General features: G+C 32.8%; 2 protein-coding genes across 8 annotated transcripts in view; one reads left to right on the forward strand and one right to left on the reverse strand.

Annotated features, from left to right (window-relative positions):
- Window positions 1-2737: 2737 nt before the first annotated feature.
- On the reverse strand, window positions 2738-18250 carry Icmt (isoprenylcysteine carboxylmethyltransferase ste14). Of its 2 annotated transcripts, none has more exons than XM_076462916.1 (4): window positions 18035-18250; window positions 5711-5972; window positions 4163-4380; window positions 2738-3296 (listed from the first exon to the last, which is right to left on the reverse strand). In XM_076462916.1, exons 1-4 carry the CDS (start codon window positions 18236-18238, stop codon window positions 3114-3116), a joined length of 867 nt encoding a protein of 288 aa, XP_076319031.1. In that variant the 5' UTR covers window positions 18239-18250; the 3' UTR covers window positions 2738-3113. The 2 variants fall into 2 exon arrangements, with proteins under 2 accessions (XP_076319031.1, XP_076319032.1); XM_076462917.1 differs by lacking the exon at window positions 18035-18250 and adding an exon at window positions 17787-17843.
- Window positions 18251-18394: 144 nt separating this feature from the next.
- The window catches only part of Ack-like (activated Cdc42 kinase-like), a 75484-nt gene continuing 68570 nt past the window's right edge, over window positions 18395-25308 (forward strand). Inside the window, exon 1 of one of the 6 annotated variants that reach the window (XM_076462920.1) lies at window positions 18395-18530. The gene's annotated coding sequence lies outside the window, so the exon portion shown is untranslated. The other 5 variants (XM_076462918.1, XM_076462926.1, XM_076462921.1 and 2 more) reach the window with 5 other exon arrangements.

The raw sequence follows: 25308 nt of genomic DNA on the forward strand, positions 1-25308 counted from the left end.
CTCCAGACAAACAATATGTTCTTTGATAGATTGTTTAGGCAGAGTATTCATGATGATACTTTGTAGAATGGACGGCAACTGCCTGTTGTGGAGACACAAGTGTAGAGAACGACGTTTTGAAAGTCTTCCGCCTTTCATCTTCAGGTTAGTGTGTGTGTAGGTGCTGACGGTCTTTTACAGTATCCTGGTGGATTGTGGAGAATGTGTTGTGATTGGTTAGATTATCACTGTTTCTTATTGGAGGAGAGATTTTCTGTAGATTCACCAATGGCAGCCACAGGTTACTCACCTTTAATCTGGAATCTCTGTTAAGTGAAGGTTTAATGTTAATGTAAAATGATTCTTTGATTTTTCTTGTCTTCCAGAATTTGTCTGTGTCGGTGATTCTAGTTTTCTCCCAGTTTATACTGTGTCCAGTTGACGTGGCATGCTCTGCAATGGCTGAATTTTGTGTTTTCAAGAGCCTTGTATTATTGTTATGTTCTTTTTTTCTTGTCGCGAGTTTTCTTGCCGTTTCTCCAATGTATGTATTGGGAACAGGGAATTTCATAGATGACGTAGTTTGAGATTATCTTTGGTAGGTTAGTGTTTGTTTGCTACCAGGATGCACCTTAAGGTATTGCAGAATTTCCACTGGACTTCTGTGTTGAATAATTTGGCTATGCGTCTGAGTTTTTCACTGAAATGTTGTAGGTATGATAGATAAATGGTGGTGAGATCTTTTCTTTCTGTCATGGTCTTCAAGGAGTTCTTGATGAAGCAGGAGGTGTTGCTATTCTGTTTTAAATCAGAAACAGTGATAATCCAACCAATCACAACACATTCTCCACAGTCCACCAGGATACTATAAAAGACCATCAGCACCTACACACACACTGACTTGAAGATGAAAGGTGGAAGACTTTCGAAATGTTGTCCTCTACACTTGTATCTCCACAACAGGCAGTTGTCACCCAATTTGCAAAGTTTCATCAAAGAGTATGTTGTATACGTTAGGTAATACACTTTTGTGAACCAAAAAAGTAAAAAAGATTCAATAGGAGTTATGTTTTTTTCCAGATAATAAATGGTTAGTTAACACATTATTCTAACTATGACAATGTTCAATATTATATCACATATGCTTATTTTTCTAATATGAGGTTTATTTCTTAACAAAAATATAAAACTCTATAACTCAGTGCATTTAAAAAACTAACCTTTCTTCTTTTGGGCCAAACTGATGAATAGAGATCCACCTTTTGAAAAGGCTTGGGATATAAGAGTTTGTATTTGTGTCTTAATTTGTTTTTTTTAAGCTACTTGTTTTCCTAACACGAAGATAAGTTTTTTGCTCATGGAAATACTTCATGAGAATGAGACACATTCAGGTACAATAATTTAGAACACAAAGTATATTTTTGGTTTAAAAGTGACTACTAATTATAATTTTCTTAAAATTCCCTATACTTTCACTCTTGCCTTTTCAATGATACACATGTTCAATTGTTTGTTGAACAAATTAGAAACAATAATTTTTCCCACACATTCAAAGTTGAGCTATATATTTATTTTAATGTAAACTTGAACCTGTGGAACCTAATGAATTGTATTCAAAATACACTTATGAAAGTAAAAAAGTATATTTGACCAGGTGAGTTCATAAAATTTATAACACTGACCTGGATAAAATAAACTAGATAAAAATAATGAAAACAAACCTACAATTAATTAATTGTCCAATTAGGTCGTATTTCTAATAAATGTTACAGACTCTATTATTATATAAATTACTTGGGCTGTTTACAGTATTAGGGTGATGTTTGGGTTTGACCTGCTAAATATACCTACAATCATGTTTCTTATGAGAAAGTCAAACTAGGTCTCCACATTATAGTGAAGTTATGTTTGTATGGACAGTACGAAATTCACAATGTCCCATGGTCAGGATCTATGTATTACTTCCAGAGACTTCATTCACAGATACTGTTATTCACTGAAGCCATAACTGTGTGTTCCAGTCTTTTTTTCTTGTCTTGTTTTTATAAGTGTGTAATGTTAGTTGTATTTAACACTGGTAGGATTTATTAAAATCCTACAATGAAATGTAGTCATGATTTTCTGAGGACTGATTTACTAAGACCTCATAATGTTAGTCATACGTTTTTGTAAATGTAATGTACTAAGACTACACAGTGTAACAGTAATTTGTTGTACGTGTAATGTGTTGAATTCATACAGTGTAAGTCATTTGTACTGCTACACTTTATTTACTGCACAGCATTACAGAATCAGACTAGTCAACAGAATTTTTTTAGATTGATAAACTAAATTACAAGAAGTGTTACACATAGATTCTTGCGTGTAGCTAACATTAACAATATTTTAAATTTCAAATTCATACTAACATGTTGTAGTATAACACTTCACAGAATTAATACTAAAAGTATTTGTAAGCTCTATCACAAGTTGAAATTTCAAAAGAATGATATTTAACAAATTGTACCTAGTTTCAGTCAACAATTTTAAAATTTGACTTGCAGCTGAAGCACTGTTCTAAACATGAGTCATACCAGTAGAATACTTCTGTGTTTGAACACAAAAATTTTGTCTTCAAGCCAATTCATTAGCATCTTTAATATCACTAGATTTAATTAGGCATCAAAATATTTATAGTATTTATTTTACACTTTAATGTGAACTTGACCATTTCTACTTATAATACAACATTGAATTAGCTTTTACAAATGACAGACACTTTCAAAGAGGTTTCATTTATTATTCACAATTTGTCAGTTCTATAAAACAAAAATCTTTTAGGCTGTTGTAATAACATTACATAATACAATAAAAACCTTTTTTAAAAATAAAGTAAAATGGAAGGATTATTGTAATTTATTATAAATAAAATTATGTCATAACAAAACAAGAAGCTTGCAAGTAAAACACCATCATCCAAGCCTGTTTGTTGAAGGCATGATTCATCATGTGACGTGATAAATCTGTTACCTTACTCCACTTTTCATTAGTTCCTCTCAACTTAAGTCGTTCTACAAGAATCGTGACCAACTCTATGTTGTTCAACAGACACTTCTGCTTTAAGTTTCTTCATGTTGTGGCTTGTCTACAGGACTTCACAACTCTAGTCTGTATCCTCTAATGAAAGGAAGGCCAGTACCAACTCTTTTCTGGTACAAAACATAATCTTCTCCAAAGAAGTTCAGTAGAGTAATCTCTTCTTCAGTAATCCGAGTCTTAAAAAACTTCCAAGAAGCAACAGTATAGCCAATCAAACATACTGGATTACAGAGTAGGAGCTGTTAAAAAAAATAAATTATGTAATTTATTTCTTAAGTTGACTTTAGCATATTATTGTCTAAAATGATAAAAAAATTTTTTTTTTCAGGTACAACTGTGCACAAAAACTTACAAAACTAAAAACATTTGAAAATAAATTAAGTCTCAGTAGTGAATGTAACTTATTAGAAACTGCAGTCTTTAAAAAGAACCTACAATAAGAAAGGGTATTACCTTTATTTCTAACCACAAAATATGATTATTTAAATTATAACCCCACAGGAAAAAATAAAAAATTCCTTCAATTTATAAAGAAAGGAAAAAAACAGAGAAAAAAAAATCTAAAGAATGTTAGAACACCATACAACATGTACAACATGTCTAAAAATCTAAAGAATGTTAGAACACCATACAACATGTACACATGTCTAAAGAAAAATAATATAAACAGACCATTTAACACACTGAGTTATATTATGATAAATCAGAAAATATTACCTCAATTTGTGGGTGCAATATATTCTAAAACAAAAAAAGTCTAATTCACTGAAGACCAACCTATACAAAGAATCTTTCTTACACATAGTGGAAGATAAAACATTTATAAGAGGTTAAAATATAACAATGACCAGATCGTTAAAGTTACCTAAGACAGGTATTATAAATTGAAATCTGATGGAGAAAAAATTTAATATATCTATTTCTATAACAAAGATTATTCTGCACTTGTAGACTAATATATGGATTTAAGACTAAGTCAACCCAACTAACTTGGAGTAATTTACATTTCTATATAGATTGCTTACTTTGATCAGAGTCCAATTATTTGTCAACAAAATATATTAGAACTAAATTGCAAACAAGTCAATAGAAACTGGAAGATTACCTGTGTCCCAACTGACCACCAAAACCAACCAACATATGCTGGGTGACGAGTCAAGCAATAGACACCATGGGTGACCAAGATATGACCTTCTTCTCTGTGACTCTGTATAATATGGTTAAAATTGCTTCCAGCAGTCAGCATGGCCATTTTTCTCATTGTTTCACCACCAACACAGAGTAAGAATCCTGGTATACTTAGCCACCATACCTCTTTCATTTCTGAATAAAATAAGAACATTGGTATGGTTAATTACCAAATTGTTTTTGTATGTATCATTAAACCTTAAACCTCAAAAGCTTGCGGTAACAAACTATTAGAACATTTTACCAGAAAGTAAAAATGTAAGTATAGTTAGTTACTATCCTTTTTTGATAACATCTTAGCCACTAGTACAAAATAGAAATTCTGGGGTGTTTAGATTAAACCCCAGTTTTCCCATAATAACAAGATCCCATAGGATTAACAGAGATGGTTAAGTACTTTGTGTAAGAACTCCTGCTCCTTAGAACAATATGTTGTGAAGAGTAAGAGAAAACTAAATATAAAACTATTTGTGTATAACAAACAAAATATGGAAACATTTTCTGTGAAGTGTTTTTAGTATGTAACAACCAATTTGAAATATATTAACATATTCTCATACTAAATGGAATAAAAACTTTCTGAGTTTCCAATCTAATGTGATGTGCAGTTCACAATCCAAAAATCTGTAAATATAACCATCTTTACCCTGGCTATCCTCTTTGCTACAAGTCATATTTTTAAAGCATGATGATTTTCAAATGTGGATGGTGCCTATATTTGACTTCTTCTGGGACCTTCCAGTGTAAAGTTCTCCTATCTTATTATTGTAAAAGCATGAAAGTTTACTGTTTCAAAGAAGGGAATGTGTGTAGTTAATGGAAGTTGTAATTTCAGCAGAAACAAAAAGAAGATATTTTATAATCAGATACCTATTGTACTTGAGAGATACTTTCTGGAAGTAACCTTGGAACCTCCCTGAAACAGAACAAAAAAAGACACCTTGTATTTGAAAGTAGCCTACAAACACAGCAATCTATTTTAACTGAAGGAGGAACCTTTCTTGAAACAGTGTACAAGATAATTATCATAGATTTAGTTTACAAAAGTGACAAAACTTCATGACCTCATACACATGCACAGAACTATCTGTAGTTGTACTGTGCAAAAGTTTCCCAAAGTATTAACTGTGGTATAGAACAACATATACCAAGGATCAACACACAGAACATCATCCAAAAGGAATCTTGAAGTAAAGCTTCTGCACTTATCTTTGTATTTTCTTATTGTTCATATCCAATAGGTCCTCATCCTTGTATTTGTTTCCCACAGCTCATCATATGTTGTCATATTTTAGTGAAATTATTATTGCTTGCTAATTTTTATTGTCTATTATTTTTCATGTTTCATAATAAAAATTTGTGAAATCTCACTAAAATTATTTTTTAGAGCTATGATTTTACTCATTTCAATATTGTAAATATATATTAGAGATTTTAATACAATAATGAAGAAGTAAAAACTTACCTGGATAAAGATATCTCTCTATAAGAAACTCCATCCAACTCCCAACTGCTGCAATACCATATTCCCTGCTATGGTTGATAAGAAAAGAGTCAAGACTCAGAGATTTAGGGTTAATGACTGCAGTTGTCAAATATTCAGAATAGTGAAAGACACAAAGAATACTGATGTAAATTCCAAACACTTTCCAAGATGAATCTGATAAAACTGCACAAACCAAACCTATTCCCAAACCTTGTCCTAGCATGCCAGCTCTCCATGCAACCTGAATGTAAACAAAACACATTTACCTGTAAAAACTTTGGATTAAAAAAACAAGAAGAAAAATTAGCATATAATTGTATGAAACTTTTCATAACCTTCAAAAAAATGTTTCTCTTACAAACATGTTTAAAGAATCACTTCTGTAAGTTCATCTTTTAAAACATGAGATCTGTCATTCTTCTCCATGTAAAGACTACAAAGTACACCATGGGCCAAATGCCTACATCTGACTGCATACAATTTTAACTGAAAATAAGTGGATTAGAATGGGCTTTATATAGGGAATATGCTTTGCTGGTGCGTGTCTTAACTGGGATTTTTTTGCATGTAATAGAGAAACATTTTACTTGTTAACCCAAAGTTGTACAGTCCATGTTGACAAGCATAAAAATATCATGAACTAGGTAACTGTGTTCTAGCTGCAAAATAATGGAAGTTTTATTTTCAGGTGTATAGAAAACAATCAGTCTTTCATGTTTGAAGAGTTATTGATAGTTTCCTTCAAACATTTAACAGGAAGTTGTTAATCAACTGATACATATCAATTCCCTGTTTACAGAATTACATAATAAATGTTCATTTGTATACAATCAACAGCTGATAGAAGGTCAATGTAATGATAAATAGTGGCAGTATCTGAATGCATTTATTTCTTAGTAAAAATAAAAGGACCACTACTTTACTTGAAACAAAAGGGATCATAACTAACATTACAGGGGGTCCTTACAAGACCTCACAAAACTCATTTTACATGTAGTACTTTCAAACATCAGTGTGATGGTTTCCATCAAAGTAGAGAAAAAGGTAGGGATTTGGCAAAGAAAGAAATTAAGATACTGAAAAATGGTTATGGAGAACAGCTGGTTAATCATGTTACAACTAAGTGCAAGGATTTTTTACTTCCACCACTGAAGGTGGATAAAAATTATGTTTTTGTCACTATGTGTATTTTGTCAGCAAGGTTTTCAAAACAGATGAATGGACAACAGTTGGTATACATTTGGAATAAGACCCAACTTTTTTTTTTTATTTTTGAGAGTCAAGGTAATAAAAATCCAAAAACTCCCAATGATAAGCAAGGTGAACAATTTGGTATTTGTGTGTCCAAAGGAAAAGGTCCATTGTTCAAAAACAAAGAGATCTGGAGTCAGGGCTCCCTTGCTTTGAAAAGTATGAGAGTACTGTGGAATTGTCCAAGTGAAGCATTAGCACCTTCCTTTGCAATAATTTGAGACCTTGAGTCATAATTCATTGAACTGTAAAAGTTCTAACAGATTGATGTAAAGGTAGGCTTCCTATATCGCCCAAAGTTCCTTGAATTCCATATTTTCAACACAAACATCCCAGTTCTGAAGAGAAAAATCTGTAAACAGATGTATTTCTGGCAGTGGAGGAGGTAGAGGCAAACCTACTGTTGTGTTGTCCCTTTTCAACTACCAGCTGAGATCCAGCAAACTAGAATCAAATGGTCTCACTGGACAACCCAATGCATCCGTGTAAATGTTTCACTGGTTCTGTAACTACTACTGAAGAGCCCTTGTGTGACTCTGACCTAAAGGCATGAATGATTCTAAGAATGTCAACAACCCTAAAAAAAATAGAACTGAAGGTGCTGGTGGAGAAGGAGACAACTGTATTTGAAGAACTGCCCATCGCTTGGCCTGAAGAAATAAAGGAGAAGGTTGGGCTCAACTTTGTTTGGAATTGAAAACCACCTCTAAATGACTGATCCTTTTTGATAAGAAAACCAGCTTTTATGGTTTCTGAAATGAGTACAAGTATGCAGTTCTGCAATATGGTGGAAAGTGGTGAGAAGAAGTCAGATGTCCATGTAAAGGTGTGTTTGTCTGCTGAGGGAGTGATGTGTGAAAAACTATCTGGCAAAAAACATATGGAACAGATGTGAAGCCAAATGGTAGAGCACAAAACTCAAAAACCTGAATTACTCAGATCAAGTTCAATCACTTTTCAAGGACTTTCTAAACACTCTTATAATACTTTTGAGCCCTTTTTAAAGTTAAAATCTACATCTAAATAAAGTGAATTCCAATGATATTTTATACAATTCCTATTTACTTCTTCAGCATATGAATGTAGACTGAGAAGAAAAGAATAACTTTTTATTCTACTCAATTCCACAACATACATAAAAGTTACATATATTGATATACTCTGCTAATATATTTTCAAATACATTTGCAAAAATGGCCCCTTTACAAGCATTTTCAAGACCTTGAAATTGAGAATGGAATTTATTTCACCTTTTGTGGACTCAGCAATCAGAATATAAAAGTAGGCATCTACGATGTCAAATTTTGGCATCCATATAAACAGTAAAATATGACACTTCATTGTAAACTAAAGAGGCTAGAAGAAGCAACTGAGATGAGAAAGGCTGATAACCAGTTGGCAATCAACCATCTTTCTCAGCACAACATAGAGATGAGAATGAAAATCTTTGAGAAAGGAGGTGATGTACTCTTTGACCTCTTTGTGCTGATGAACCTGGATGACTTTGCTCGATGGTTGGAAGTAAGACAGTCTTTATGGAGTGGAAAGTCAACCAGTATGAGAGACAGAAGAGGAGGAGACAAATTGAATAACCTATTGATCAGTGGTGAATGTCTCCCATACTGACACAAACCATCTAAAACAAGACCTATGAGATCTGGCCACATAAAGCAGTCCTAGATGTTGAAATCTGTTTCACCTTGAAGGAAGATCCCCACTGGTAAGATCAAAATTGTCCTTGTGTTCCAATGGATCATCACATTGAAGCAGGAGGTCTGATATATGAAGTAAACCATCCTGAAGTAAACCAAGATACCAGTGTAAAAGTTGAAAAGAGAGAGAAGACAAAAGTGGAAATCAGTATCAATAACTGAATAAAATACTCTGAAATTTGAACAGGGAATATGTGATAGGCCTCAGATAACAGCTGCAGAAGATGATTAAAAAATGCAAGAACTTTGTAAGTGACAGATGAATTCTGGAAAACAAGACTGATTAAGATAAACAGTAGCATCCTGTCTAGAGTTTAAATAGGGGTTTTCCAGGTGATGGAAAGTCAAGGCATGCTGATCCAATAAATGAGGAGGACATGGCATGACAGCACCCTCCCTCATTGATCTGCAAACCTTGCATGACCAGCAATGTCTGACAAAGGTGGAAGAAGCAGGTAATCTGATGAACTTGTTTATTCCAATATAAGAGGTAAAGATTAATAAGCCACAGAAGAAGTACTCAAAACATTAAAAACATGGTAAACTAGTTGTAAAAAAGGATATGTGGGAGACAGAATGTCCATCCAAAGATCATGAGTAGCTGACTGAGTAAAAGAAAATGCTGGACAAATAATCTAACTTCTCAGCAGTCCACTCTTAATCTCCTACACACTCAGCCTCAGAGCCATCAGAAACAAAAACATCAGAACACGTGCAAGATTCTACCTCTCTATGTATGAGGAACTGCATGTCCTCCACAAAAGGTGGTACCCCATGCCTGGGTAACTTTACATCTGTGAAGTGACAGAGGAGAGGCATCAAGTGACTTTGTGTGTGAGACATGAATGTGAACATACCAATGCTTTAATCATATTTTATTTTGGCCAAACAGAAACAGAAAATAAAACTTTTACCAAGAAAACTAGTCCACTGTAGGTTCTGAAAACTTTCTTCAAACGTTAACTCGGCTATTTATTCAAAACCATATAATTAAGCGATGGTCAATAGTAGGTAGTGTGAAATAAAGTTAAGCATATATTTTCAGTGTACTTTACAGGTTCTTTGTTGTCCTTAAAATGTTATGTTATGGACAAGCCACCATGAATGGCTTGGTTCATTACATAGTGGAGTGGGACTAGCTACTGTGAATGGCTTGGTGCATTACATAGTGGAGTGGGACTAGCCACCACGAATGGCTTGGTTCATTACATAGTGGAGTGGGACTAGCCACCATGAATGGCTTGGTTCATTACATAGTGGAGTGGGACTAGCTACTGTGAATGGCTTGGTGCATTACATAGTGGAGTGGGACTAGCCACCATGAATGGCTTGGTTCATTACATAGTGGAGTGGGACTAGCCACCATGAATGGCTTGGTTCATTACATAGTGGAGTGGGACTAGCCACCACGAATGGCTTGGTTCATTACATAGTGGAGTGGGATTAGGCACCATGAATGGCTTGGTTCATTACATAGTGAAGTGGAGTGCTTGGTTCATTACATAGTGGAGTGGGACAAGGCACCATGAATGGCTTGGTTCATTACATAGTGGAGTGGGACATTATGGCTTGGTTCATAGTGGAGTGGGACTAGCCACCACCTAATGGCTTGGTTCATTACATAGTGGAGTGGGACTAGCAACCACGAATGGCTTGGTTCATTACATAGTGGAGTGGGACTAGCCACCATGAATGGCTTGGTTCATTACATAGTGAAGTGGGACTAGCCACCACGAATGGCTTGGTTCATTACATAGTGGAGTTGGACTAGCCACCATGAATGGCTTGGTTCATTACATAGTGGAGTGGAACTAGCTACTGTGAATGGCTTGGTTCATTACATAGTGGAGTGGGACTAGCCACCATGAATGGCTTGGTTCATTACATAGTGGAGTGCTCTTTGCTATACTTCCAGTAATTCCTCAGTCCTACTTCCCATAAAGGGCAGCATCCTCTCAGTCTTATACCAGTGAGATTACACCATCCCAACTGGAAAGTCTTCAAATCAACCTCCAGTCTGGGACAGGGAGACAAAGGTTCCCTCTATGCTCTATTAAAAAAAAAATGGTAGAGAGGAATTAGCATGGGAGAGAATGCCAGTGAAGTGCTTGGACCACATGAAAAACATTACTTCTGCATAAGGTTCCACACTACAATGGATTACCATGACTACAGACAGCAGGCACTCTCTAGGTGCAGAATGGCCTGGAAGGGAAATATATAGATAATGTGGAAGCAGTCAATCAGAAATGCCATACAGTGGGCTGGCATATTCTTAGCTCTGTCTGTTATCACCTCATTGAGAGGTTTCCTGAGGCAACACTGGCAATTTAATGGGTTGCATTGTCTCCAATACACACACACACACACACATATATATGTATAAATTTAGAATAAAATGTGTATGATATTGGAAAGAACAAAAAGAAGCAGAAAATAAACAAGTTTCTATCACTAAAAGTCAGAGAATGACAAATGGAGGGAGACAAAACCTACAGCAGTGAAAGTTCCTTGTGGCAGATGGTACAAATGTGTTGGGGATTATTCATATCTCCACCTGAAAGTTCGTATACAAGGAACATCAACACCTAGAGACAAGAGAAGCTGTGAGATGACAGAATGTGATAGGAGGAGACATGTAAAATAAGAAAAGAGTCAATGCTCAGAGAAGAACAGACTAGCCAGATGAGGTTTATAACTCAAGTGGAAAAAGTGGAAGGATATAAGTTAAGAAAGGAAAAGAATTCTATGACAAGAAAACAATAAATGACATTGGCAAGTACTCTGAAAAGGGGCAAAGAAAATTTGTGATGATGAGAAAACCCACTTGTAGAGAAAATTATATATTTAAAAACAGGTGGTATGGGTGGAGGACCTCTTCTCATACCAGCCATTTTTAAATATTTGGAGCAATGGAAGTGGAATATCAATGAATAGACAGTATAAACCATAGATGATGATCTGAGTTAGATTTATCATATGGGGAAAAAAAGGGAAGGATGAATGAAAAAACATTCAATTTTGGGGAAGAAAAGTGGTCAGGGAAAGATTAGCTAGACTCTGTGGTAAATAATTTGATAGGATGCCAAGACAAAAATAAAAGTGACAACTTTTGCAAGCAAGAGGGAGGGAAATATGACTGAAGTATAGAAAAGGAGGATAAATCACATCAGACAAAGAACTTTCTCTGCCAGAACTATAAATCCTGGAATTTGATAGCAAAAGAGTTGAAGCAAGAATGGAAATGTAGTAGAAAAGATTTTAATGATAGAACTCCCATAGTGAGAGCAAATCTAATGAAAACACTAGAGGATGAAGGAACCACTCAGTGGGATGGACCAAGCCTAGACAAGCTAGGCAATCCATCAACAGGGTCAAAGCTTCCAAAATATAACAGACTGACAACTGAATGTTGTGGTCATTGGACCAACAGATAGTCTAGAGCCAGAAAAACAAAGGTCCCATAAGTGAGTGAATCATTTTCCATAAATGGAAGAAACAACAGAGAAGATATCTGAATAGATCATGGTAAGAAGACTAAACAGATGAAATAAAAGCTGTAGGTAAGCTTATGGAGCAGCCATTATCTCTTAAATATAAAGAAACCTCTGCTTTAGAGACTAAATGTTGGAAATGAATTAGAAATGCTCCCCAACAAGATGTGTTCAGTTGCATAAAGTAATACAATATGCCATCCATGTTCTGACCATAATGAGCCCACAGACTGACTCCTTACCTCATAGGGCTTCAATCAGACACAAGATTGGATAAGGTAGGGGAAGAGAGATGTCAAGGGTTGTGTGATCAAATCAGTACCAAATGCTTAAGGGGAAAGAAGTCAGCAGATCTCTGGATTAGCAGACCAAACAAATTACTTAATGCATTATAGAGGGGTACATTTAAGAGGAATGAGAGATTGATGAGAATCTCCAAAAGAGATAAATTTGCTCATACAGTAAATTAAGGATACATGAAAGCCTTGGTATTAAAATATTCATATCTCAATAGCATAAAGAAGTAGGCTAAACCTGTTTCATGAATGAAGTGAAAAAGATTCCCAAGTGAATGAGATACATGGTAAAGGTTGGGATTGACTTAAAGAGAACTGAACTAGCAACCTCAAATGAGACAACTCCCAAAGAAGAGGATTTCAACAAAGGAAGCCAAGTGGAGATAAAATGTTCAGCATATTGAAAAATTGTTTGAGAATGTAACCTCCAAATAAAATTCCACTGACCTAATGAAAATAGATTAGGCCACAGCCAACTTGAAGGGAAAACTAAAATCAAAAGTTTCCACTATTGCAGATATATCAAACGAAATGAAGCAGACCAATTGAGAATTGGAAAAAGTGCCTTAGATCTTGAACTGAGTCATCCACCATCATGGAGAGTATATGCCAAATGTCAAGAAATTCATCCAATGGGAACTGAGAAAGACCAACATGTGATCAAGTGGGGACAGACTGAAGTCTAGCAACAACCTCGCCCTTTGGAAATGACAGAAAGACACCCCAAAAGTGGGGTTGAGTAATTATCCCATGGCATTTGAAACAGATGAGGCAGAAAGTAGAAGAATGAGATAAAACCCCAACAAAATACCCGTGGAACTCAATTGGCTGCAGCAAAAGAAGTTCAGCAGTGAATAAAGCAGAGCTCTCATAGGATCTAAACCAAGGGATAGCTACAAAATCAAACTGCTTCCAATGCACATGATGGCCAGCCCACAAAGAGAATAAAGAATAGGCAAGAGGAGGAACCCCACAAGGCCATACATCAAGAAAAATGTGGTAAGGACTCCTGGTTAGAAAAGTAAGAAACTTACATGAGTGAAGATGTTTGCTGATGAGCTGCATTAGCTTAAGATGCAAAAGCATAAGATATGTGCAAGTTATCCTAATAAGGCTGATACAGTTGTGAATGTAATGCCTATAAAAGAAAGTAAACATGACAATTAATGAATATGTTGAGAAAGAGAGAAAACAAGTAAATGAAAAGACATAGCAAGAGAATCAACTGACAGAGACTCAAGACATCCAAAGATGCAGCATAATATAACTGGAGAAGGAGAAACTGAAAGATGCAATTCAAACAGTGAAGGACAAAGGTGGGACTACCTGATCCTCATTGGGAAGAGGGAACTAAACTAAAAAGCACACATGAAAACAACAGTGGTGAAATATGCTACTGAATAGGGTAGGCTCAGTTGAAGCAACAGAAGCAAAAGGTTAGGAATCCTGGAGTTGAGACTAGACCAGAACCAAACACGTACTGCACAATGGGGATAATAACACTGTCTGTCAATTCTCCAGTTACTGTGGTTATATTTAATGGCTCCTGTGAAGGAGTGTTAAAAAATCTCAAGAGATGTCAGAAATGTGGGTCCATGAATGTACAATTCAGTTGATCCATGTAACTGATGTTGTGTTGGTTTTTCTTTATTATGGTTAGAAATACTATGAGCAATGGTGCATGAGATTAATAAAAACAAGGAGGAGTACTGGACAAAACCAGTATGTTAAACATTGGGAACTAGTGTCCCAAAATTACAAATTTTGTTGAAAGGAAATCAAAGTGAAGATAATTTGAAACAAGGTTCTAACTGGAAAATTACAAATTTGGTATTGTTCTTTCATATAAATAAGAGAATTAGGGAAAGAAAAAACACTAAAAGTTTAAAATGATAAACATAAAAATTCCAGAAATTCCTATGAAAAACATGTCTTAAGACAAGCAATACAGAGGAAAGAATGAGCCTTTGTTCAAATTCTAGTACTTGTGGGGATTACTACACATGTAGGATGTGTCACCCTCAATTTGTGGAGGGCTGCAGTCCAGTGATGATTACATCACAAACTAGTGCAATACACGCCAAGATGTCTAGGGTGGATGCATTGCACAAGGCTTGTGGCACGTGCTGAAAATCTTTGTAGCAGTGTGCAAGGTAATAGCTGTTTGTTATACAGAGTGATGAGTAGTGTTTTTGTGGGGAAAAAAAACAACAGAAGTTGAAAGGGATCTCAGTGAAATATTTAAGGCTGTTAAGGAAATTGAGAGTGCACAATCTTTTTCATACTTAATGGTGAGGAAGGCAAGATAAAAATATAAATTTTTGGGGTGGATGTAATCCTTAGCTAAAAGAGTTCAATTTTTCTTGCAGCTCAAAATTGAAAACTATAAGGTACTTGAATGTTGTCCCAGTACACATCATTCAGTCATGATGTAATGCTTATAAAAAACTATGAAGCATGATAATAAATAAAGCTGCCTCTGGAATGGGATGTCTTTGGATGTGGTAGAAGCAGTACATGAGAGGAAAGGCTTGTTAAATATTTGAATGGCTGGCCTTGAGTTTTGTATAAACAGTTAAGTTGATGGGACATCTTAGATGGATGAACAATCTCTTGTGCTTAAATGCTAAATTAAACCATAAAACAAAACAATATATTTTTCATATAACTTTCAATAAGTACAATACTTGAAGATACTGATAACTGCAAAATAGAGGTACAGACAATTCACATTTTTAATTTGATCATATTATCTTTACCCATATCATACTAATTATCCATCATAAAATTTAATTTACACATTTCTAAATACTTGACAGCTTAATGGGTAACATAGGGCTTCCTTAAATTCTGACTAATACAACTTTGAAGTCTGAGACCACTGGTTTAGTACCATGTTCATTTATAATTCTTTTTGTAAGTTACTTCTGACTTTCACCATTTTTAATTTTAATTACAAATATCCAGACAGAACTTTTTTATTTAATAATAAACATGAACATTAACAGGATCATACACGTGGTCAGTCATATGTACAATTTTGTTTTTAAAGCATATTTTTATAAATGCAAAATGAAATCTTTATGTCAGTAAAGAATTAAAAAGTTCATCCTATCCCAAGAAATTATAATCTACCCTTCAAGAAACATGAAACTATTTAAATGTAACATATTACACTCATTCAGGCTCTAACAACTCACATTATATTAATAGGATAAATACTGTTATCAAATAACAAAGGTCTAGATCTAGTTTTTTTGTTACCTTTTACTTAATGTATTACACTGTTTTCCTCTAATGTTTAATTTACTGTTACCAACCTAGTTAGACATCAGAAAGACTTCCAACAGATAGCTCTTGATACTGTCTAACAGATAAAATTTATTCACAATAACAAGCAAGAAAACTGAAGATTATTAGCTTACAGACATCACTCCTTCACTCAACAAAACCAACCAATCAACCAATGCATCAAAAACAAACTAAGTCTTAAAAATTAAAGAACAAACAAGTAAAAACTACAAGGTGCCACATGAGAGGCTTGTTAAGAAAAGGTTTTACAATTGTTTACTTTTGCTGATGATATTAAAGTCTTAAGTACTGCTAGCTTTGGGGATGGCAATGCTGCTTTACAAAAGGTTTAGTTGTTGAACAGGTAACAGATAGGATCTAACCTGTATAAAAGACATTATGTGTCACATCATGCTTGATTTCTCAAAAAAGGAAGAATCATAAGCCAAAATACATTTATCCAGATAGAATAGTTTGGTTACTGCCTTCCAATTATGATTTTAGTGATAAAGGTGCAAGAGGATCATGAGAGGGAAGTTTGCCATGCAACCTTGTAAGTGTTGTGAATGTTGATATAATAAGCCTAAAGTAAAGATGTAGTGTGGGATCTCCTAGTCTAGAGCTAAATGCATAAAATTTATCATGAAATTAAACATATTGATTCAATTTTAAACTTAAATTGTTTCTGTATTAAGCTATTTTCTGTTTTATCACCAATGTTTTTAATCAAAACAAACCTATTTAATCAACAGAGACTCTAAGAAATTAACGATTATTTTTTCCAGTTTTGCTGTTTATATATTTCACTTTGTATTTTGAGTACATAGACTAACAATATTAGGTTATTGTTTTATTGCTAAGCAACATGACATAAAACCATTATTGGAACACAGTGTTACAAAAACACACTGGCTTTTCTATGTATTAGAAGTTGTTAATCTAATTGATTTTTACCAATAATTATTCTATGAATACACCATGAATTCATTTCATGAAAGATCTTAATTTTGATTGACTCACAAAGGAATTTACCAAAGTGTGACTGCTACTAGAATGATACTTGGGATTGAAAGGTTATAATAAGAGGGGAGATTAAGATCTTTGAAGTTGTTTTCACTTAAAAAAAAAAAAAAAGATACAGATAGGATGTGATTACAGTATTTAGGATTATTAAGGAATTCAACACTGTTGATACATTGTCTTTTTTCATATTTAATGGTATAACTAGAGGATTGAAATATTTTGGTAGGGTAGGTGTTATTTTCTGCTAAGACAGCTTTATTTTTCTAACATGGTGATTTGCTTTTGAATGGGTTGTCTTCAGATGTGGTGGATGTGGTTTATGAGATGGCTTGATAAATATTTAAATGATAACAGCTGGTCTTACTTATTAGTTGTTGTTTTTTTAAGATAAGTTTAACAGACGAACTAGCCTTGATAAGCCAACAAGCTATGTTATGCAACATAAAATATTATCATTCAATCAGTTTCATAATTTAAAAGCTACACTTTGTAGTTTTCTTTGATTAGGTACCACATGTGAAATTTATTTGTGTGTTGGGTACTCAGCAAATTCTTGAAAATGCTAAGTAGTGGACAAAAACTGGCTTAATGGTAGACAACAGAGCAAGAACAACATAAAAGGCCATATTTCAAATTTAGAAGAATGAGGTTACTAAAGCCATCTGATTTGTGTTGAGAAAATCAGATTATTAAGGCTGTCAGAGATCAGAGTTCTTTCTTGTTGGTTACATATTTAAAATTAGTTTCTTGGACAAAATTATTTTTAATTTTTTATAATGATACTAAGAATACATATATTTTTTTCTAATCAAAGTTCTTTCAGTGCTAAAACATTTTTCTTGATGTTAACTTTCCTTAGAAACCTGGGTATCACATGCAAATTAAATAACAGCTCATGCAACATCATAATTAACATATACTACATACGTCGTAAGATGTAAACAAAAAAATGCAATAGTTATCTATACGTAATAAAATTAAAGATAACCTTGTGATAGTAGTGTGAAACTAGGATAGCGGGAGCCAGCATCTCCGTTTGTCCCCATGCTTTACATTTACAGAGAAATTACGCTATAGTATTAATTTTCCAATTAAATGGAATTACCTAAAATAATTATTTCATTTCTTTCTGTCATTTCACTGTACTATATGTCATCAAGTTCAAAAATAAATAATCAAACTTAAATTCACTTTCAAAATGAACTTTGACGGTAATCATTTTTATATTATAAATACCTTGTAAGCATATCCACGTGGTTTATAAATTGAGTAAAGGAAAATCTGAACACAGACTGAATGAATAAGTAAGAGCAAAAGCCAGTAATCTTCTATGATATATTTAAACGTTTGTCCAAAAATTCTAGTAAGAGGTATAAAAATTAAGGATAACGAAACACAAAAACAGTAGAGACTAATTCTTCCGTTCGTGGTCAGCGCCATCTTAGATGTTAGTAAACTATACTCTCGATGGAAAAATTTTAATTTATACGTAGGATTTATTATTTTGTTTAAAAATTATCATATATAAACCCAAATTATTATTGTATAGTCAATTAGTGAAACCTCAAGTTTTATTTTTTAACATTTGGTTTTAAAGTTTTTCCAACTGAAGCTTAAGGATCTTTCTTGCTTCCAGAGTACAAATTAAATCTGTAGATGGGTCTAAACGTCACAAGCGGGTGAAAAGATTGAGTCGGTGACTAAAAGTGTGGAGGATAGTGATTGAATTCCGGTACGTAAGAAAGGAAGAAATCGACAAGTTACCGTGGACTTCGTTATGACTGTTTGTGTTAATTGGTAAGATTATAGTAGCTAGGCCATGTCATTACTATCGCAAATGGTAATAGATATAACTTTTTATGTTTCCTGCCAACATCGTAGACACGAAATGAAGGAAGGGAAAGCACATGTATGTATGTGCCACCGACTCTAAAGCTCTAAGTAAAGGCTAAAAGTGTGAAGTTGGTATTTAAGATGAAATTTATTCTGAGTGCTTACGAAAAACAATATAAACTAAATGCGTTATTTTATAATGTGAGATATTTATAAATTCTAACTTGTATATAGGCACTAATGTAACATAACGTCATAAGTTTATGTCGTAAAGTGCGTTGCTGAGATACTAAGTAATTTGTAAATAAAAGTTAAAAGTAGTTTGGAAAGAAAAAGTTAAAATCACTTAAGAAATCCATAAAATACTCAAGGTCTGAAATATAGAGTTCACTTACAATGGATATAAGCAGAAAAGTAATAAATGTAAACACACAAACATTGACGATATAATTTTTGTGAAATACATATGAACATAAATAAAACGCACAACTTCTGATGGTTATATATTATTATTTTTTTAATATTAAACGAAATGCAGTAATGTATTTAAACCATAATACAGTTGTATATTATAAGACTTGAAAAGAAAATTAATTCATCATCGATTACATATTGGAAATGTCAGTCAAGTGTAAGATAAAGTAACTTGTTCTGATTTAAACTTTAGCATGTGAATGTATGCTGTATTTTTCTGTGTGATTTTTGTATCTTCTGAAATAACATAAGCTATTGTGATAAGCTTAGTTGCACATGGATTCTTTTTGCTTAAATATCTTAGTTCTGAAGTTTTATTTAGTCCAAAAGTAATCAGAACACTGCCAGGTTTTCCTGTTTGTTGTAGAGAGAACAAGAAGAAACATTACGATAAATGTTAAGATACTAGGGAAGTAGTAAAAATGGTATTTATTTTCTTCACTTTTGTTTCTTAGCTCAAAGATGTAGGTGTAAATATGTAAAAAATGCTTTATAGTTTTGAATATTATTTAAATGACTGCAAATTCTAATACATCGTGGAATGACTTATAATTATTATGTTAGACTGGTCACTTCACAGTTTTCTAGTAATTTACTTTTTCTTTTCTGATAGACTGAAAGATAATTAATACTATTAAGTGATTCATTAAAATCATAGCCAAGTGAGAAGAAACAGAAGGCTGTTGTTAATGGACTGGTGTTACAAATGGTGTGGTTCAGGTATGAGAGTTGCTCTTCCTACTTATTTTAATAACGTAATGGGGAGGTAGTTGAGAAACTATATTAGCTAAGGTCTGGTTGGCCTAATGTGCATACTTTGGCTTTACAGAGAGACTTGAATTTGCTGGTTGTTTTTGAACAAATATGCCAGGTTATTTTAAACTAGCTGGAGCACCCATCACTTGGGTGTAAATTGTGTAAATTCAAGAAAGGTTTTTTTATAAATTACATGCACAGTTTAGATGGGAGTGTTCTTGGTGATGTAGTAGACCTTAGAAGTTTTGGTTGATAAAACTCAGTGCCCATTCAAGTGATGCAACTGACAGAACTTTAGACTTAGAAATATTGATTACAGGTCTGCAAAACCATGACTTTATTGTGCAAGCCACTAGTTAACCCTCATTTGGAATATTAAATACAGTTTTGTTCTTATTTTAGAAAATTATTAGAGAGAACTTGGGTTAATAAGATGATTCTGTGGATGAATGATTTGTTTTATGAGGATAGGTGAGATCTTTCAACTTGTTTTCTCTTGAGAAGGAATAGGAATGATCTGATTTTAATGAAAATCAGTAAAGATTGGTACATAATTTATTTTATGCTGGATTCTGAAACAATAAGATATATTTAAGATTTATGAAGACACGATTGTCTGAAGCAACTTGCAATAACATGGTAAAAATCTAACACAAATTGAACTCAAGAGTGATATAACATATAATTGAAGGACAACAAAGGACTGTTGGTCCATCTAGATTATCCTATCTAATAAAATAAAACACTCAAAATGAGTGCCTAGTACTTAAATGTTTATCAAACATTTCTTTAAACCTCCTAAAATTTATTGCAAACACCACATGTGAAGATAATCCATTCCAAAAGCCTACTACTCTGTTGAAAGAATAAAGATGTTTTAGCTGAAAATGACTCCAACCTCACCAAAATTTGTATACCTCTTGTAATACCATTCTTACTATTAAGCATGGTAAACGATGATGTTATTGGCACTGTAGGACCTCCAAATAATCTGAAACACCTCAGTAAAATCACATATAACATTTCTTTTTCAAGAGAAAACTATTTCAAATATTCTTACTTGTCCTTATGACAACCTTTCTATCCTAGCTATCATCCTAGCAGTCCACGTTTGAACTCTTTTCAAAAGTTTGATGTTCTTTTTGAGGAAAGAAGCCTTGGATTAAACACAGTACTTTAAATGTGGTCCAATTGGTGACCAAAACAATGACATTATAACCATATAATTAACAATCGTTTTAATAGCATATGCTAGACAACGTTTAGTTTAAACACAAAAGGTCAGTAACCCTATTGTCACAGGTTAAAGGCCATGTCATTGCATTTGATGACATGCATTCAAAATTAATTTGAATAACTATTAATGAATCTGTGTTTATAAACGTGGTATCAAATTGTAGTATTATACACTAGTTAATTTCTTAATTTAAAAGTAAGTATTAAAAAATAACCTAAACATTAATTTTTGTATGTTTTGGTATTTTGAATACAGCAGTGATTCATATTAGATGTTTGTGATGTCAAAGTGTAAAATCTATAGTTTTATGCAAATTAGGAACTCAAACTACGAATACTGATAAGCTTGAATATAAAATAATAACCTTCTGTCTTTTCTATTTGCTGAGATATTGCTCGTGTACTGAAACGAACACAGTGGCCTTGCTCACATCTTACCATTTTTAGAAATGCTCCCTTTTATACACTTCTGTCTGTGATGTGAATAACCAATCGAAAGATCAATGTCCCCTTACTGGCTTTTTCAGCCATTTTCAAGCATCTTGTCAATATTTTCTTCTTTCAAAACAAGACTTCAAAAACGTTGGTTGTGTCTTTAGTCTATTCTAAAATTCATATATTTTTTAAGACTCAATTACAACTTAGTTACTAAGCTTGATAAGTATAGTGGAATTAGTATAGTGGAATTCTGTGGTGTGTATATATATAGTTTTGGTTATTTGTAATGTAAATATAAAACCTAAAAATCTTATTTCATATTTTCCAATTTTAAATGGTTTGGCAACTTGCAGTGAGGAGCAAATAATTACAAAGTTTTTCATAACTAGAAAATATTATTGTTTGCTATACTTGTTTATTTACTGTGCTATGTCTTAATAAAAATAAGTTTAATAACTTGTTTATAAATAGTAACTCCTATGAATATATAATGTATCATAACTGGAAAGTGACTGTATTTTACTGGAAAGGTCAGTTTTATATTCTTGGATACAGTAAGTAACATGAGTGCACAAGTGCCCTCTCATTGTAACTTCTGTGATGTTAGCTAGCAGTGTCCAAAAGGTTAATGTATACACATGTATAAATGTGTAATGTTATGACATTTAAGTTACATTTAAGACTAAGCATTTGTGTTTTTGAGTTATAGTATGTAGTCATTATTTTCTAATTTGCTATGGTGGTTATGAAATCAGTGAAATACATACAGATATTTTGATTCAGTAGTGGAAATAACAGATAAAATATAAAGTTTTTTCTTTAAAAACATTTGATAATTATCTGCATGTTATAAAGATTTCACATGTGAAATTTCAAAATTTCTGGTGCATAAGTGTATTGTTTAATCTTAAAATGAAAATTATATATTGGACAGTCAGTCAACATCCTGAAATAAACTATTTATGAAAAAAAATCTTTAATCAAAAAATCTAATAATAATCCAAAATTTGATATTTTGTGTCAGTAAACCTTGTAATGTTTACTTATAACCTGCAAAATTTTGTAAACATATGTTTATATTATCCAAAATCTTAGTACAATAACTTTCATGGTTATGAACTGGGTGGATTCAACCCAACTTGTAATAGAAGGGTTAGTGTTATTTATTTAGGCTTTTCAGCTCATTCTTTTTACTGTTGTCCTCCTTAGATCTGTATTTAATATTGTAGATACAACCTAAAATCTCATTTGTCCTGTCACTAGTAACAACACACTACTTGGATGGCACAAGAAACTGATCAACCATTATGCCAGATCCTTTTTGTAATATTGTTAAGTACTCCCAACAAAACTATACTTATAATTGAAATTATAACATCACACATGCATTACCTTGCCATCTGCCATTTATTCATTTAACTTGCCAAGTAATCCAAATCCTTTTATAAAGGAGCAATTTCATGAGGGTTCATGAAATGCATTTACTAGTGGAAATTTTTCCCTTACTGATTACTTATGTGTTTTATGTTGCATGTTATTGGTTGATTAAAAGGGGTGTAGAATTGGTGTACTTGGGTTTTCAAAAAGCTTTTGATGATATGCTATACATAAGATTAGGTATGAAAAGCCTATTGAGGAGGGTTGCTGAAAGACAAATTTGATTAGGCACTGACTGGATGAGAGAAAGGAAAACTTTGTTATTAATGGAGAATAGTGAAACTGTATCCTTGTTACTTGCAAAATGTCTTAAGAGTTAGTGCTGAGGGCTTTGATTTTTCGTATTCATGTCGATATTCGTGGAAACCTAATTAACCCTTTCATGTTGCATCATGGGTCAAAGGCCACGTGTTTGTTGATTTGCATTCACAATTTTATTGAACTACTATTTTCCGAATTTATATCAATAAATTTGTAATCAAATTGTAGATTGTAATTCAAACTTTAATATTATACATGATTTAATTTCTTACTTTAAAAGTAAATATTAAAAGAACACAGCTGAATATATATTTTAGTGAGCTGTGGTATGTTGAATGCAGCACTGTTTAAAATTTAGATGTTTGCATTTTGAAAATAATTTTATATTATTGTACAAATTATGAACTCGAATTACCAATATTGAAAAGCTGGAATATAAAATCAGAACTTCAGATATGTGAAAAACAATCAACAGCTTAGAATGTTCCCTTAGTGGTTTTTCTCAGCCATTTTAATCTGTGAAAAGGCTATCACATTTCTTTGAACCAAGATTTCAAGAAGGTAGGTTGTGTTTTTCATGTGCTGGACGTTTCATGTTTTTTAAACCTAAGTACAGCTTAGTTTTGAAGCTTAATAAAATTATAGTGGAATTCTGTGGTATCATTATAGTTATTTGAGTTTTTGGTTATTAAACTGTATAAAACTTAAAAAAAATTTGTTTGATATCCTTCACGTGCAAAATTATAAAAGGCTTAGCAACCTATGTCCAGCAGCAACTGAGTTCAAAGGTCGTAGCTAGAAGAGATAATTATTTGTTTTACTTTTTATTTATTGTTCTATATTTTAAGAGAAATGAGTTTCATAACTTATTTCTAAATAGTAATAATCTATACACATATATAATGTTTAATAACTGAAATGTTATTGAATATTACAAAATACTGTAACACAGCTAAGGCAGGGAAGACTAAACGTCAGTTTTATACTATTGGATACAGTAACACTGTGTCAGTGCAAATTATGATAGCTAGGCAAGACTGGAAGGTTAATAAAATAAATAAATAAATGAATATATAACATTATGAGGCTTAAGCTACTTAGACTAAACATTTAAAATTTTCATATTATAATATGTAGTCCTTCTAGGACAAAAAAAGCATAATTTATATTTATTTTCTAATTTTTTTATGATGGTTACAAAGTTGGTAAATTGACAGACCTTGTGTAATTAGGGTACAGAAAATAACAAAATTTAAAGTTTTACTTAAAAAGAAATATTTGAAATGTAATTAGGAGGTTTTTGAGATTACACAAATATTTGAGATTTTTGGGACAAAGAAGAGTTTTTTCTCAGTGTGAAATCACTTTGCATTTGGACTGGTGACCAAACAGATACTATTTTCACAAACAAGTCTATGGGAAAATAGTTCATCAAAGTATCTAATTTTTTGTGCACAAAAAAACTTTACTATAAGTCTACTAAATTTTGTGAAAATGCACATGCTGTACCAAAAGTTTTATAGTGCAGATACTTAATGTGTGCAGATGTGTAGATGAACTTGTGTATGATATACTGAGCCTGTTGCAAAAGGGTTAATTAACTATTAATGTATACTGATATTAAACTCTTAGGTTTATGGCTACATAAACAATGTTGGTATGTGACAGAATGACTTCAAGCAGCAATTAAATTTGAAAATATATTTGGCAATTGATCATTAATTCTAGGAAGTGAAAGAAAATGCATTTGGTTTATTTGGTGGATAAATTGCTCAATCCATTGAAGCAGTGCTATATTTCTAGTTTTAAAGCTAACAGAATTTTAATGTATTTATAGATGTTAATCTTAAGACAAAAGAAATAATTATCTATCTCTAGAGATACAACTTATGCTTCACTTGGAATACTATGTACAGTTTTAGTCTTATCTCTGGAAGAATATTAACTTATTGTAAGTGGTTTGGAAGAAGATTACTAAAATGATACCTGGGATGGAAGGGTTGTCTACAGGAACAAATGAAAAACTTTTAGCTTATTTTATCTTGGGGAAAAGAAAGGTGATGTTATTGAAGAAA

The sequence above is a fragment of the Tachypleus tridentatus genome, chromosome 10 (genome assembly GCF_004210375.1).
Source record: "Tachypleus tridentatus isolate NWPU-2018 chromosome 10, ASM421037v1, whole genome shotgun sequence".
NCBI lineage: Eukaryota > Metazoa > Arthropoda > Merostomata > Xiphosura > Limulidae > Tachypleus > Tachypleus tridentatus.

Coding starts and splice junctions, on each gene's coding strand:
- Icmt (XM_076462916.1), bottom strand. CDS start 18,238: ATGGCGCTGACCACGAACGGAAGAATTAGTCTCTACTGTTTTTGTGTT. Junction 5,973..18,034: donor CACGTGGATATGCTTACAAG/GTATTTATAATA, acceptor GTTTACATTCAG/GTTGCATGGAGAGCTGGCAT. Junction 4,381..5,710: donor AGAGAGATATCTTTATCCAG/GTAAGTTTTTAC, acceptor TATTTTATTCAG/AAATGAAAGAGGTATGGTGG.